Source organism: Hypomesus nipponensis, chromosome 3, assembly GCF_054491055.1.
Source record: "Hypomesus nipponensis isolate SF chromosome 3, ASM5449105v1, whole genome shotgun sequence".
Taxonomy (NCBI): domain Eukaryota; kingdom Metazoa; phylum Chordata; class Actinopteri; order Osmeriformes; family Osmeridae; genus Hypomesus; species Hypomesus nipponensis.
The window spans coordinates 15,939,983-15,956,199 of NC_140363.1; the positions used below are offsets into that span (position 1 = coordinate 15,939,983).

Consider the following 16,217-nt stretch of genomic DNA (forward strand, 5'->3'; position numbering starts at 1 on the left):
ACAGAATTACACTAAACACAAAGATCGAGGCTTTGAATGCGTTTCATATCACTGGTAGCCTATTTACTCACCAGAGTGAATACATACAGTCGCTTCCAATCAAAATGTGCAGTATATTTTTGAGAACAAATCTTAATATTCTTTTCCTCACCCCCAGATCTTGAATTCTCAGTCTGGCTTCGTGTCCAGATAGGGATGCATCTATCCTGTCGGCTTCCTTGTTCAGCTTCTGTAGCTCCAGGCCCTGCTCCAGACGGCGGTTCCTACTGGCCCACAGGCTGTCCAGCTTGGTCCAGTCAGAGTGCAGCTTGTCCAGGGTCTGATGGATCTCTGCTCCACCTCTCGCCCCGGTGCTCCTCTCCAGGGACTTGCCCAGTTTGTCCATCCGTTTTAGCCTAGGGGAAGGACACATATTTAGGTATCAAGGCACAACCTTTATTCTCTCTCATATATATGAATTTGGTGTGATTCTCTCTCATATATATGTATCATATTGGTGCGTAGGTTTGCGACTACCAGTGTGCATGTGTGTATTGTCCCTGCGCTCACCTGTCTCTCTGCTCCTCTATCTCCAACCTCAGGTCCTGGTGGTCTTTGAGCAGGGCCAGGGCCGACGCTACGTCCGTGCCTGACTCGTCCTCCAGGAGGCGCTCTTGAGTGGCCCCGGCCCAGAGGACCAGGTCTTTGGTCTGCAGCTGGAAATCCTGCAGCCTCTTGGCCTCTTCCAGCTGCTGCTGTCTCTCTGTCGCCTGCTGCTTCACCTGCAGCAGCAACGCCTCCAGACCACGCACCTCCTCCAGGATGGCCGCACTCTCTGCCGGGCTGCAGTCCTGCTTCCTGTTGCAGAGGATGAAGGGGAGGATCCATGAACGATACGCTCAATCAAAAGAAATGTCTTCCTTGTGTAAATCACAACTGTAGGTGTTTGAAAGCAAATCACATTTACTGTTGCTTGCTTTACTGTTGCTTGCTTTTCTACAGGTACACTTGCACTTAACGTTTCATTTTGTTTAATTGTAACTTGCTGAACTACATGCTCTTATGGTTCTTCCCTTTGGCACTTTTTTTTTGGTTGTTCACAATGTGTGCTTCTTGTTTTGGCTACCCGCAATGCTTGGGGCAATCTTGTTGTTATTATCAGTGACCTATGCACTTTGTAAAGCTCTCTCTTGGAAGTCGCTTTGGATAAAAGCATCTGCTAAATGAATACATGTAAATGTAATGTAATGTCATTTCAACTCCTTCTCCCCCGTGTCACTTATCCGCTTTCGCAGAGATTATCAAAATCGTACAGTGGAACCAGAACAAACAGCAGATGATTACAAACACAACACACGTTCGCCATCCACCGCACACGCCTCACATTTTGGCCACGCTCTTCAGGTAAGCGATCTTCCTCTCCAGGGTGTGGATGTCCCTGAGGGCCTGGGTCTGGGTCCTCTCTTCGGCCAGCAGGGTGCCAGGGCTGCAGCCTGGATCCAGGGGCTCCAGCAGGACCAGCTGGTCCTGGAGCTGACCCCGAGCCTCCTCACAGCTCTGCAGGAAGGAGCGCACGTCGGCCCCGCTCAGCAGCTCCTGGCCCTTCTCATCCTTCAGGCGCTGGATGTGCTCCCACCTAGTGGTCGGGAGGACCCACGGACGGGACAGTCACTTGCACTCGTCAGTAGATAACGATGTGAATTTGCTCCTCATCCAAGGCCACAGCTTTGTTTTTCGAATGTGGGTGGGAGAGCTTTTTTAAATATCTGAGGATGCGGCCGTGGTGCAAAGTGAATCATATCTAAACTTACCTGCGCGAAACCTGTCTTTGTCTGGTTTTAATCTCCTGCTGTTTGCTGTGTCTGCTTCTCACCAGCTCCTCTCCCAGGCTGGTAATGTCATCCAGCTGACCCCTCCCACTCGCTAGCTCTGTGAGGAAGTTCTGAAACAAAAAGGGTTTTGAAGGATGACAATCACAGTAACAAACGGACCTGTTTTCTTCTAGTTAGGATAAAACTGCAGAGTCAGGAGGAAGGGTAGATCAGTAGAACAGTTGGTGCAGAAAGTGCAGAACATCTAAAGAGATAGATGTTCCTTAGCCTACGCAACACAAGAAAGATAACTAGTTACACTCTCACCTCGTACTTGGCCTGTGCAACTCCCATGTTTTCTGCAGAGGAGCTGAACGTGTTCAGGACTTTCTCCTTGTCCTCCATCCAGGACTCAAACTCCTGGCAAGTGTTGTAGAAGCGATGGAGACGCACCATCTCTTCCAGGGTCGTCCTCCGAGACTGGGGGACAACACACACACACACACTTCATCACAAACCTCACACACTTTACAAACTAATAGTGGCAGCAGAATAAGTCATGTCGGTTACAGGGAGGTTGTGGACACAGACTTAAAGCTTCAGAGAGTGAACCCTGAAAAGGGCTTGCGGCCCAAAATGTCAGATTTTCAGTCATATTCACATGTCGGTCCCGCTTTAGTAACACCCGGCCTGTCAAACTGCACCTCGTACCTTGGCCAGGTTGTGGAGCGAGTTGTAGTCCTCATCCAGGCTGCTCTGGGTGCTCTGGATGGTGTTCCTCTGGTAGTGAGGGTCCGGGATCGAGGCAGTCTGGACCTCTGCTGTGCCGCGACGCATTGACCGGCTGCGCCGAGGACGACTCAACTTCCTGGTCAGCTTCCCGCTTTCTGGCTTAGACACCCCATTGGTGGGTGGAGGTGGTGTAGACGGTGTAGCCTAACCAGAGAAAATATTGACATGCAATATTTATTAAATATTAAATATGAACTGGTTTCAAACACCTTTTAAAAATACAATCTTATTTCTTAGAATGCGAACAGAGTATGAAAGTCTTACTGTGGCTGGGAGCTCGTTGAGATAGGTCTTTGGAACCAACTGTTCATTTCCTTTGGTGTCCCTGGCCAAGACCTTCTCACCATGGTCTCTGCTGAGGATGGTCACCACCTCACCACGGTCCCAGTTCGCCTGTACTCCTGCTCGTCAGACCAGCCCAGCAGACACACCACGTCACCACAAGCGCCAGCTAACATCACACACTGCGCAACATGCAAAACAGCGACTGTAGAACACTTTTTTTTTTACTAGTTTACGATTCAACATTCTCTGTGACCGCAAAGCCTGGGCTTTTCAGGGAACGGTCTTGGAGGTCATCCTAGAGAGAAGAGAGAGTGAGTACCTCTGTATCTGTATCTGATCTTGGCTTTGGCCTCCTCTCTACTCTGTGTCTGGATGGAGGTTGGGCCGGGCTTCCCTCCTCGAGGTGATGTCATGGCTCCTGGCCCCTCCTCCTCCCCAGAGGAGTCACTGTATTGGACCATCTTGCTCTGCTGAGGCTCCGCCTACACTCACAGGCATCAAAGGTCAAAGGTGAACAAGACGGCGGACATTGGTTCAGTCGTTTCAACTAATATCATGCAATGAGACAGACAAAAAATTTGCTCTTGAGGTTCAAACTGTTATTTTCAGGATTCACTCCGACTGCTGGTGAGGTGTTAAATGTTACTGATCTGATGATGAACTCACAGTGAGAGGAGACATCTGTGCAGCGTTCTTGGCCTGCTCCCCCAGTCTTTTCACCTCGGTGGAGTACGCGCCCATCTCCTTCTCCAGACGTAGGTGGCGCTGTAACAGCGCACCGGTGCTGGATTCATCTTTGCCGTAGTCTTCACTGGTCAGCAGCGGCTTCCTGTCGCTCAGCCACGAGTTGGCTTCTGTGACATCAGCAAAGTACTGAGGAAAGTAGAGTTGAAGAGAGGTGACATGCAACAAACATTGTGCACATTGCCCAAACAGTCCAAGCAGTGCTATAGGGGTGAGGAATCTCTTAAAAATGACATGATATCGAAGCAGGTATACTGTCTGTCCATGACAAAGGCTGTGGTTCATCTCTGCGTACTCCGCAAACCCTTAACCGTGCATGACTGGCGTCCTCTGCCTACCTGTTTGATGACTGTGGCGGCATGCAGCCGGTTCTTGTGGCTGACCACCTCATCCCTCAGGTGGTTCCACTGTTTCTTCAGGGTTCTGACCCACTTCTGGATGGCCTGCTCGCTGGGGGGGCATCGGCTACACAGCTCCTGCCCCCGACCTACGACCCCAGAGCACCAAGACTCGTTGGACTGCACCTCGGCTTCCAGCACCTGGGGAGACGACACGGAGAGATGGTTGGAGGTGTGTGTGTGTGTGTGTGTGTGTGCGTGTGTGTGTGTGCGTGTCTTGCGCATGTCTCCAGTCACACCTTGTGTTTCTGAATGGCCAGCTGGATCTGGCTGAGGTCGCGCCCCAGGCCGGCGGTCTGGAGGCGGAGCCACCTCTCGTATATCCACGCCTCCACCTCGTCACAGTCGTGGAAGAACTCAAACAGTCTCAGCTGGACCTCCAGCTGCTTCCTCCTGCAGAGACACCCGGTGAAAGTTATGCTCACTTAGAAGAGACTTGTATCCAAAGCAGAGCTTTGCAGCTTGGGGTAAGAGTTTTATAGCACAGGGGGGGTGGGAGGGTAGGGTGTGAATCTGTGAACTCTTAATCTGCAGTCAAAAGCTCTAACCACTGAGCTCCACCCTAGATAAAACATCAAATATACCTTCCAACCAACAGACCATCATTCTTTTACATCCAGGGCTCTACAGCTTCAGAAACAGACACCAGCCCACGACTGGAGCAGCACCCTAGCCCACCTGTTCTTGCTGAGAGCCTCCAGAGAGCTGAACTGGGCGTTGAGAGCCTTGATCCTGGTCTGGACCTGGGGAGCGTCTCTGTGGCGCCCCCTGCTGATGGTGGTTAGCGCCTCACCCTGGGTGGAGATCTGGCTCTCCAGCAGATCCTGCTGCTGCAGCAGAGACACCACCTCAGCCAGCTGCCTCCCCAGCTCAGCTGACCCTGCCAGGGCCTGGAGCAGGAGGGAGGGAGGGAGGGGGAGAGAGAGACAGAGAGAGACAGAGAGACAGAGAGAGAGAAGGAGAGGGAGAGAGAGAGAGAGAGAGAGAGAGAGAGAGAGAGAGAGAGGGGAGAGAGAGAGGGAGAGGGAGAGGGAGAAAAAAGAGAGAGAGAGAACATGAGGCATCAACCAAAGCAAGTTAATGACAATTTACTACACCATCGTGGCTTAAACACAGAAAGTCAGGACAAATCTTTAGGGTCTTGCACCTGTAGTTCTTTCAGCTCCTGGGAGACCAGCTCTATGTCTCGAAGCACATTCAATGTGTGGACTACATTTCCCAGCATCCCCCTCTGCTGCTCCAGCTGCTGCAGCAAATCCCTCCAGCGCCGTGTGATGCTCTCTTCCCTGGAGCAGATAGAGGAGAAGAGCAAACAAGAGAGGAGATTCAAAATTAATTTCCTTTTTCCTATAAGTCCTCGTGAGAAAAACCCTATCGTCAGTAGAAAAAGGTAAGCCGTGTAAACAAAGATGGCAAGTTTTGAATCCCAGTTGCCCTACCTCCGGGTGACCTGCTCTTTGCTGTGGTAGTCTCCTCTCTCTATGAGGGCAGCCATGTCCCTCAGGGCCCTGAAGCGGGGCTCCCTGGCCAGGGCGTCTGTCTCCAGGGCCTCCAGGCGGCGAGCCGCGGCCTGGGCCTCCTCCAGATTGGCCAGCCCCCTCACGTCCTGCCTCCTCACCAGACCCTGGGTGTCCTCCAGGTAGTTCTCCCTCAGAGCAGCCTGGGGAATGGAGGTGGAGGGGTGGGGGATAGGTACAGCTAAGCTATTTAATGATGTTTAAGGGTTTTTCCGATAGTTTTGGATGTTATTTTCAGGTGGACAGAGATGGTGAGTCCTGTATTGTATTCATCTGAAGTCATTTCTCAGCTCTGTCCAGGAAACTGGAGGAATCCAAACAGGTAGCAGTGCTGAATTGCAGGATGTCACAATTTCATGAAATAATCTTATATGACGACAGCATATTCACACCTTCCTGTGGAAATTCTTGGCCAGCTGTTCCATCTGCTCCAGCCTCATCAGCGCCCCCTGTATGGCACCCTCCCTCTCGTGCTCCGCTCGTTCCAGCTGTGCCCAGCCCCGCTCCACGTCGCCCAGGGTCCGCCCCTCCGGGGGCACGTACGCCCACTGGTTGTTGGCCATCAGCTGGGTCCGGAGGCTCAACAGGTGGGCTTCGATTGCTCCACGCTCCTGGAGAGTGGGGGAAAGAATTCATGAAGGTGGATAGGAAAGCAAAGTATGGCGATAAAGCAAAATTACAATATGTCATTGATGATGACGCAGAAACTGAATGAATTAGAAGGTTGATGGACAAATGGATGAATTATATAACAGGTTTTGTGTAACTTCAGAGGTCTGACAGAGTACCTGGTACTTGGGCGGTTTCTCCACGGTACGGTAGGTCTTGAAGGCGCTGACGAGGACCTGCATCTCTCTGAGGGAGTTGGGGAAGGAGCGATCGTTCAGCTGCACCACCTTGGCTCTGATCCAGAGGAGCAGGTCTGACACCAGGCTCTCATAGAGAACCTTCTGGTCGTCAAGCTCCTTCAGTAGACCCACGATCTGGAGAGGTGGAGAGGGGAGGGGAGTGAAGAGGAGGGAAGGGGAGAGGAGGGGAGTGGGGAGAGGGGTGCACCCATGAACCTCACAACCAACAGACGCACAGAAACCTAAAGAGACTTACCAAAATAACCTACACACACTTCTTAGGCACACACCACCTTCTAGAAACCTGCAAACCTAGAAGCGCACCTCCAGACACAGCACAAACACAGCTCCACCTAGAGGCTACAGCCCAGAGAGCAGGCAGACACCCACCTTGCTGAGCGTCAGCATGACTCTCACGGCATCTGAAGAGAGTCTCCTGTGTTGCCTACGCAACCACTGCTGGCTGAGACACCCCCCCAGGGACATGACATCACCACCGTCACCTGCACCGGGGCGACGCCATCCTGCCGCGCTGCCCTGTCCACCTATTCTGGCCAGCCCGGGAAGCCATGCCGCCTGCTCCTCGAAAATCTGCCCTCAACTCTCTGGTCTTGGACTCCTGTCAGTTATGTTCAGGATGCACCTGAGTGCACATACATCCTGTCCCTCTTTGCTGGCTCAGCACATGCTCATAAAGCTGACTGCGTACATACGTGTTCACAGTGGATGTGTCATCCTGCTAAGGCTTCAACACACACATACACTGTATCTGTGTTAGCTCTGGGAAGCTAATGCTAACGCTAGTCTGTCCAACAAGCTAATACTCCAAATCCCAGGAAAGCTTCCTCCCTACCTTTGTTACCAATGGTTATTTAAGAAATAGTTAAATACTTTAACACTGCATTGGGGAGTAGCTAGTAGCTCCAGGATTCTTCTCAATGTTGTCTCACTCGTGGCTACTGTTTGTCTCAGTGTGTTTGTGTGTGTGCTTGTAAGCACGCACGGGTGTGGGTGTGTGTGTGCGAGTGTTAATGTCAGTCTGCGTTAGGGGATCAGTGTCTGGGCTGATCTGATTAGTGTCACAGGTCCACGCATCCACCCAAGGCTGCTCCAATTACTTTTTCCTTCCACCTCTCCTGACTTCCCTCACTCCTCCCTCTACCTCCTTTTCTTTACTCCCTCCATTCCCTCCTTCCTACGCTGTCACTTTACTCAGTTCCCTAACCTGGTCAGACCAGCAGGCTCTGCCCTGGTTTAGAGACCACTGCTTAGAGCCCATAAGCAGTGGTCTAAGATCAGCTTCTCTACTCTTCTTCTCTACTCTTCGAATAGAAACATACAAAACTGTATCCCAGTACACGAATGCAGAGCTACAGTATAGAAATCCAGGATGTAGTTCACACACAAGCCTGTAGAGGGAGTCTCAACTTCATTTGGGGAGATTCACAGTTGAATATTGTGTGTCTGCAACTGTATGCCTTTTAGAATGGGCACAGGGCACACACACTGACACGGTGACCTCCACTCCCCCTGCGCTTGCCGTACCTTGGCGAGTCTCTTCTGGATGGTCTGTCCCTGCTTCATCTTGGAGAAGTAGTGGTAGTAGAGCGACACGTAGGTCATGATGGACTTCTCGTCAGGGTGAGGAACCACCATGTCCTCCACGTCCAGCAGCTGCATGATGCCCAGCTCCTGCTCCGCCACCGCAAAGGCGTGCGCAAGGTTCCGCTTGGGATCGTCCTCTCCAAGACGGTGGTAGTCAAACAGGTCGGGCCTGGAATGGGGGGTGGTAGGTTTGGCAGGGGTGGGAGGGGAGTGGGAGAGGGGGGGTGGGGGGGTTTGCGGGGTGGAGGGGGTGGAGGGGGATGGAGGATGGGGGTGGGGGTTTGGGAGGGGGATGGGAGGGTTAGTAGAGTTGGTAGGGGTGGTAGGTAGGGTGGAGGAGGGGGGGGGGGTGGAGGAGGGGGGGTGGGAGGTTTGGCAGGGGTGGGAGGGGGGTGGAGGAGGCGGGGAGAAAGGTTGGCAGGGGTGGAGGGGGGTGGGGGGGTTGGGAGGGGAATGGGAGGGTTAGCAGGGTTGGTAGGGGTGGTAGGCAGGGTTGGGGGGGTATGGTTCCTTAATATATGTTGAGCCACAAGCTTCAATTCGGTTCACACATTACATTTAGATGCTACTGTGGCCCCTGCATGAGTGTGGTGTGTGTAAACACTACCTGTGCGCGTGTATCAGGGCGTTAAACGCCAGGCCGTCCCTCCAGCTACCAGAGAAGTTCTGCACGTTGACGTTGGCGTAGCCGGCCGTCTTGTGCTGGCACCAGATCAGCAGGGCCTCCTTGGCAGAGCGACGGGCGAGGCTGGCATTCCCACTGTCGACCTCGTCCAGATTGATGGCCCCTATCTGGAAGCGTAGGATGATGATCCAGAGCAGACCCAGGATCAGGGTGCGGTCTCCATCCACCACATTCTCTGGACCAATCAGATCCACACGAATCTGAGAGCAAGACAGAGGATTGGTCGGAAACAATTAGGCCTACATGAGGACTAAAATACCGGTCACGTTTTCTGATCAGGTCTCCCCTCCCTTGGATGTGAGGGGCAGCCATGATACCTTGGTCTTGAGGAACTTGATGGCGATGCTGTTGTTTTCCAGGCAGTGGACACGGAGTCTGGGACGGCTTGTGGAAGGCAGCTTATCCCCGGAGATCAGCTCCAACAGACGCACCAGGTGGATGCCTGTCTTCAGCTCTGTGTAGACATCACTCAGACTCACCTCCTCCTGCACACACACACACACACATGCACACACACACACACACACACACGCACACGCACACACACACACACACACACACAGACATGCACACACGCACACACACACACACAGACATGCACACACATACAGATACACACAAACACGCTTGTGTCAACTGCATGGCTGCATGCACATGTACATGCACAGGTTCCCCCAGGAAATCACATGATTCCATTCAAAGCCTTTCAGGAAATTTTGTATAAGGTTGACTGTTTATGTGATCCCATTTCTACTGCAGACATTATCTATCTATAGCAACGTCATCTATCTGAGTCACATCCCTGACCGACTAGAAGCACATGACAGACAATGTCATTACTTCAGCAGAATTCAATTTTTTTCTTGGGTGGTTTCTCCTTTCACAAGTTTGTCTAGTTCAGTGAAATTGGACTGGGAGGGGTAAGAAACACTAGCTGTGTGTCCCCGTATGTGTGTGTGTGTGCACGTGCTAGCATGGGTGTGTGTGTGTGTGTGTCTGGCCTGCTGCCTCCGGGGTCTATAACAGAATGACTCAGACACCCCACCCTCTGACATGGGTCTTTTTCAAGATGATGGAGGAGGAATATGAAACAGTAAAGAGCAGACACTGATCCACTGGAGTCATACTGTGAAGCCTCACTGTGAGCACAGCCCAGGCCTCACTCGAAGAGCAGAGGACCACACCCTAAAACACAGACTTTGAGAGTCAAGACTCCTCTCCTCTCTCCTGTTTTCCTCTCCTCTCCTCTTTCTTATCTAAGAAAGGTGGAGGCAAACCAGTTCCCTATGAAAGCACATATTGAGTGTGGGACCAAGATATATAGTCTTATACCGTACATTACATAGAAGTCCATTACTCAAAGAGACACAAACACAAACACAGGCTCGCATGTAGTGGGAGAATCTGCAATATGTGCTGAATATGATTGATTTTGTTGCAGTGTACAAACACACTCCAAACACACACTGTACACTGTACACTGTACACTGTACACACACACACACATACCTACACACGTTCTACAGCTACAGGATTGCCGATACTGGTTGATGTTTACACTATGAGAGCCTTGCCAGGATGCAGTGTCTTCAGCATGTATGCTGTGGCACCGTGAATTCCAGCTTACAGGAGGACGTTCACATGTTTATCTACAAGCTCCAGAACCTTTCCTCCTATGACACTCCACAGGTTGCTAATGTATGATTTATGGTGAACAGCACCCATGAGAGATGGACGGAGAAAGAGAGAGAGTGCGAGGAAAGGGAAAGGGATGAGGGGGAGGAAAGGGAAGCATTTAAAAGACACTTGAGGTGTTGTATGTTTCTTACACAGGGGAATATAATAGAGAAGAAAATTATAGAATACACTGGAACAGAAAGGAATACATTTACATTTGGTCATTTAGCAGACGCTCTTGTCCAGAGCGACTTACACAAAGTACAGGGACATTCCCCCGAGGCAAGTAGGGCGAAGTGCCTTGCCCAAGGACACAACGTCATTTGGCAGGGCGGGGAATCGAACCGCTCAGCCATCTGACTACCTCAGAATAGAATGTGTCGCATTTCTATTCACATTTCTGAAGCCCCATGTGTCAGATTATTTTGAAGATCCATTTTGTTCTGTTCTCTTTTACATTGTTCCCTTGTGTTTCCTCCATGTTTCTCTCTGGGACCTCATGATATACGTAACAATGTTATCTCCCCGGGAGACAAAACATTAAACAAAGGTAATTCTATAAAAAGATGCTTAGTCCTCGCTCTCCTTCCTGTGTGTCTGATTGGTGCTGAGGCAATGCCAAACTCACTCTGTCTCCCCCGCCCATCTGTCTTTCTATCTATGTGTCTATCTATCTCTCTCTCTCTTTCTCCCTCTCTCTCTCTCTGTCTCTCTCTCTCTCTCCCTCTCCTTCTCCCTCTCCCTCTCCCTCTCCCTCTCCCTCTCCCTCTCCCTCTCCCTCTCCCTCTCCCTCTCCCTCTCCCTCTCCCTCTCCCTCTCCCTCTCCCTCTCCCTCTCCCTCTCCCTCTCCCTCGCCCTCTCCCTCTCTCCTCTCTCCATGTTTGTCCTTCACTCTCTGTTAAGGCTGAGTGAGTCAGTCACATATTGACCCTCCGTCAGCAGGCTGTGTCCCAGGCTTCCTGCTCCCTCTGCTGTGTGAGAAGACAGTGAGACCCAGCGAGCCTCCTCCACCTACTGGAGGCCATGATCACACATCACTACTATACACCTACCAGGAGTCAGATGGATGAGCGGTGAGGGAGGCGGGCTAGTAATCAGAAGGTTCCTGGATTGATTCCCTGCCCTGCCAAATGGCGTTGTGTCCTTGGGCAAGGCACTTCACCCTACTTGCTTCGGGGGAATGTCCCTGTACTTCCTGTAAGTCGCTCTGGATAAGAGCGTCTGCTAAATGACTAAATGTAAATGTAATGTAAGACAAGACAGCAGCTAGGCTGGCATCAGACCTCACAGATATGTCTGGTCAACAGCGGAAGGAAGATATGACTCATATACACTATAAAATAGGTTAAGGAAAAGGTAAATTTACTCTAACTTGTGAATTGTCTAGAGGCATTGAGTTGAAGAACCGGATCAATCATTCAATTTGCACTCCAAATTATTCCAGTTCTTCAACTTATATGGCTCTAGGCAATTCATTTCATCAAACAGTTTGAGTAAACAACTTCAGGTTTTGCGGTGTACAGTGACGGATTGTGTAGATTACATACAGATGTATGCCTTCCCCTTCCAAACTAAGCACATACAGTCCAGAATATATACCTGGGTTTCCAGTAATTTAAAAAGAACATGCCAGACACCTTCCCAGGCACATCTATCCTTGTTTTCTACCCCTATTGTACCCCTGTGTGTGTGTGTGTGTCGGTGTCTCTGAGTGAGTGAGTGTGTTGATTCCTCCAGCTCAAAGTGCACGATCATACTTCAATCTCAGAAGAATGCCTGGAATGGAACCACATCTGCAGTAAGTTCCGAACCTACAATTCATCTTGCTGTACACATTCCTCTAATAACTTCTGCTGGGCTGTGTGTTTGTCTTTGTTGCTGAATAACCTCTTGGCCTCTCCGTCACTCGTTCTGAGCTCACTGGAGCTCTGCTGATAACGCTACAGGCTGATAGGGAGAATATTAGAGCCCTGAGGCAGCTAGAGGTTGTCAGTGAAGGTGGCCGATGGTGCCAGGGGAGAGACAGGGGGAGGTGATGAATGGAGGTGTTTAGTGTGCAGGCCCGGGTCACTTTGTGGAGGAGGCGAAGCCTGTCGGTGCCTTCAGAGCCTTCAGAACAACCTTACCTCACTCAGAGAGTGAGGTAAGGTTGTTGGTGAGGGGAGCGAGGGAAGGGAAAATCACACATTTGCCGTGAGGCACCATGAAGGTAAGAACTGACTCTGAGTCTGTGAGTGACTGAACCAAGCTAGCGAACAGGTTATCTGACATACAGTACGTGCGTAGGAATAACTCTGATAAGGCCTGTCAGATAGATGACATCACTGCATGTGATGACAAAGCAAAAAGGTTTCCACAACAGCTCCATGATAGCAGAGCGAGGCCCACACCACCTCCAGTCCAGGACTCTGTATCAACTGTAAATAATGAACACCAAAAGGTGCGTACATACACTATTTTAACATAAACATTAAAGCCTCCTGCTTTCGAAAGCTCTCACCCGGCACAGTTTTAATCAGTGAAAACTCATAGAAAGACTTGCAGGGGACAATCAAAAGCTAGTGTCTTGTCTCAGCTGTTCTTTGTGAACCTGGTACCGTGTGTGAATATAGTTTAAGAGAAGAAGAATGCCCTGTCCTTGTAGATATCCATCTCCACAGACTGTGAGCGCATGATTCTGGATGGTGTCCAGCAATAAGGATACACACAAACATACTGGGGGGCCTAACATAAATATCTCTGACACTTGCGGGGGTGTCCACTTTGATAAATGACTTGAAAATGATGTGTGTGTGGAAGGGGTGGGGGGGTCAGGCTTACAACATTTTCAGGGGGGCCCCTGGGACCCCACAGAAATGAACCCTCCGTGTGAAGCTTTGAGGAACCCTTTAGAAGGGAAGAAAGGTGAGGAGAGGTCCACCCTCCAACCATATTTTTCCGTCGGCCAAACAGGAGGACAGCAGAGAGGGTCGTGGGAGGGAAGAAAGAGGGGAGGGCTACTCAGAAAGAACCGGAGCAGGCAGGGAGTTGAACCCTGGTCTCTCTGTGTATATGTGTTCCACACAGCCTCCTGGTCTCTACAGGCCTGTAGGCATGTTTCAGACTTGGTCTGGTGTGGCCTTGGTCTCTATGGATCTGTAGATGTGTTCCAGCGTGCCCAATAGGACTTTTCTCACCCCATTCTTGGAGAAGACGCTGTTCATCCACTTGGTGTAGGTCTTCTTCTGCACGGCCATGCGCTGCTCTTGCAGCTCCCGGATGCGGCCAGTCTCATACTCCTCCCCATCCATCCTGACAGACAGACGACTTCCCTGAGGACAGACAGACCAATCCCTTGAGGACAGGCAGACAGACAGACAGACAGACAGGCAGGTGGACAGACAAACAGACAGACTGCTTCCCTGAGGACAGACAGACCAATCCCTTGAGGATAGGCAGATGGACAGACAGACAGACAGGCAGATGGACAGACAAACAGACAGACAGACAGACAGACAGTGCTTCCCTGAGGACAGATAGACCAATCCCTTGAGGACAGACAGACAGACAGACAGACAGACAGACAGACAGACAGACAGACAGACAGGCAGGCAGGCAGGCAGGCAGGCAGGCAGGCAGATGGATGGATGGATGGATGGACCAACAGATAGATGGACAGACAGTTCTATCTCAGTCACATTTAGACTCATTCAGTTTAATTTCAGCGAAAGCGTTCTCAGAATTGTTAATATGATGACGTCTGTTGCTGACAGTATCTTTATTCTCTTAATGTATTCTCCCCTTTACAAGCCTTTATAACAGCGCTATAAAAATACCTCACATTTTGTTTGCAGATAGGTTATATTATCTTGCTGTGGTCTTTGTATCCTTAAAGACATTGTAAGTCTGGCACTGTTCCTGGCACTGTACCCTGGACAGTACTGGAGGTAGAGCTCGCTAGAGAAGACCTGAGGCTGGCAATGGAACGATCATTTCCAGTAGTCTAACAATTTATGTATTTTGTCAAGCTGTTTTAATTGCATATGTACAACTTCCAAAAATGAACTTCTGAGTCTCAAACTCCCCTAAAACCAACCATGAAAATCACTTGTGAGGTCACTCAACTCAGACGGGACTTCTACTTGGTGATGATACTACAGGAATATTCTATAGTGTGAAAACACGGGTACTACACAACTCTTGCAGAACCTCAAATTAACCCGAATATAAAAAGTATATTTTGTCAACTGTGGTGGCAAAGAAACACCAGCACAAGCACACACACACTATACACACACACACTACACACACTAAATCCACATGAAACACAACCACTGACCTTCTGTCTCCTCTGTATGTGTTTAGATCAGATGTGGGCGCACTCCTTCAGGACCGTAGGCAGGCTGCCTCTGCTAGCCAGAAAGGTAAGCTCAGCCTCACGGGAACCCTCATGCACACCTCAGACTGACTGCTTATTCTGACAGGAATGTGGAGATGAACTTTGAAGCCATCTGAAGTCATGCATTTACAGCCCGGTGAAGACTCACCTGACAGGGTTAGCTAAATTATCAAACAAGGGGCAAAGGTAAGCTGGTTAAAGCTTTTTAGCACAAACACAAATACATTTATCAGGAATACTTCTCGTCAGGATTGTTGAAATACATCCTTATTTACTACACACCTTTTAGAGAAGTCACTGATCTGACCTGCTTATCACCAATATTGTTATACAAAAATACGTTTAAATCAGGGATAACCTGAAGGGTGAGTGGAGGTATTTGAAACAGGCACCTGGAGTGCTGAATTAGCATCTTACATACATTACTTAGGTATTGGACCATGGGGAGCAAATAAAAATCATCAAGCACACTGTAATGTGATATTGATTAGATATAGTACTGCAGGTCTTCCAACTCCAGAACGTAAGATTGAAATCTCTGGAGATGGATACAGGATGGATTTTAATTTATTCTTACTAATCTGTCTTGTTGAAGAATGAGGAAATGGGATCAAAGGTTATTCTTCTGATCTGTGTCATACAGTGCAACACGTCCAGTTTATGACACCTGGCCTTTCTTCCAAAAGCTTCTATGTATGTTTTAGAAGGTATCGAAACAATGCTTTTGTTATTTTTACTTGTTTAATTTCATTATGAACTCTCCATTCACTGGTCAAGTACAGTGAGATTGTTTAATCAGTATTCACAAACAGTCATTTACAATGGCAAAATACAATGTTGAAGCTGTACAAGAGAAAGGACTGAGATCCATGAATGACCATGTATCAGTCGTTTCCCAGGGGCAATGGAAAATATCTGAGAGGATCAGTTTAGCCTGAGGACAGTTCAGCATAACATCATAAGAAACATCCTATCAAAGACCGGAATGGGCCATGATACCACTACTACCTCCAACTGCCAAACCATAGAAATAAGCCTTTAATTAGCCTATAGTTATCCATCAAACTGATGACCTTTTAACAAAGGAGCAGCTGGTCTCAGAGAGAGAGAGCAGTTCTCGGATAGAGAGAGATCTGGTTTGAGTGCAACTTTATATGACTTCCCCCTCCACCCCTTCTGCCATGGAGATGAAAACATTACACAACTCTTGTGGAGGTTTCTCCACACCCGTGACAGCCTGGAAGTGATGCAACCAGAACCACCAGCATCTGTTTATTTTGCCAGGATACTGGCAGGCAGTGAACTATCAGTCTATGCTATATTGCTATACAGTACAGAGTGCTGACATGCTGTGTAGTATAGCATGCTAACATGCTGTGCAGTATAGCATGCTGACATGCTATGTAGTATAGCATGCTAACATGCTGTGCAGTATAGCATGCTGACATGCTATGCAGTATAGCATGCTAATATGCTATGCAGTATAGCATGCTGACAT

The 16,217-nt window shown here is 49.6% G+C and overlaps 1 protein-coding gene across 1 annotated transcript in view; it reads right to left on the reverse strand.

Annotated features, from left to right (window-relative positions):
* The window catches only part of sptbn5 (spectrin, beta, non-erythrocytic 5), a 35,659-nt gene extending 20,818 nt beyond the window's left edge, over nucleotides 1-14,841 (reverse strand). The window contains exons 1-21 of the mRNA XM_084683183.1: nucleotides 14,761-14,841; nucleotides 13,518-13,652; nucleotides 8,982-9,149; nucleotides 8,587-8,864; nucleotides 7,920-8,148; nucleotides 6,315-6,509; nucleotides 5,919-6,137; nucleotides 5,449-5,669; nucleotides 5,157-5,295; nucleotides 4,688-4,899; nucleotides 4,249-4,402; nucleotides 3,950-4,150; nucleotides 3,534-3,740; nucleotides 3,187-3,349; nucleotides 2,847-2,983; nucleotides 2,502-2,726; nucleotides 2,118-2,270; nucleotides 1,791-1,921; nucleotides 1,364-1,615; nucleotides 550-837; nucleotides 152-395 (exon numbers count right to left, since the gene is read on the reverse strand). Of these exons, the coding sequence (XP_084539309.1) occupies nucleotides 152-395; nucleotides 550-837; nucleotides 1,364-1,615; nucleotides 1,791-1,921; nucleotides 2,118-2,270; nucleotides 2,502-2,726; nucleotides 2,847-2,983; nucleotides 3,187-3,349; nucleotides 3,534-3,740; nucleotides 3,950-4,150; nucleotides 4,249-4,402; nucleotides 4,688-4,899; nucleotides 5,157-5,295; nucleotides 5,449-5,669; nucleotides 5,919-6,137; nucleotides 6,315-6,509; nucleotides 7,920-8,148; nucleotides 8,587-8,864; nucleotides 8,982-9,149; nucleotides 13,518-13,652; nucleotides 14,761-14,841 (4,032 nt within the window). The remainder of the gene's footprint in view (nucleotides 1-151; nucleotides 396-549; nucleotides 838-1,363; nucleotides 1,616-1,790; nucleotides 1,922-2,117; nucleotides 2,271-2,501; nucleotides 2,727-2,846; nucleotides 2,984-3,186; nucleotides 3,350-3,533; nucleotides 3,741-3,949; nucleotides 4,151-4,248; nucleotides 4,403-4,687; nucleotides 4,900-5,156; nucleotides 5,296-5,448; nucleotides 5,670-5,918; nucleotides 6,138-6,314; nucleotides 6,510-7,919; nucleotides 8,149-8,586; nucleotides 8,865-8,981; nucleotides 9,150-13,517; nucleotides 13,653-14,760) is intronic.
* Between the last annotated feature and the right edge of the window lie 1,376 nt (nucleotides 14,842-16,217).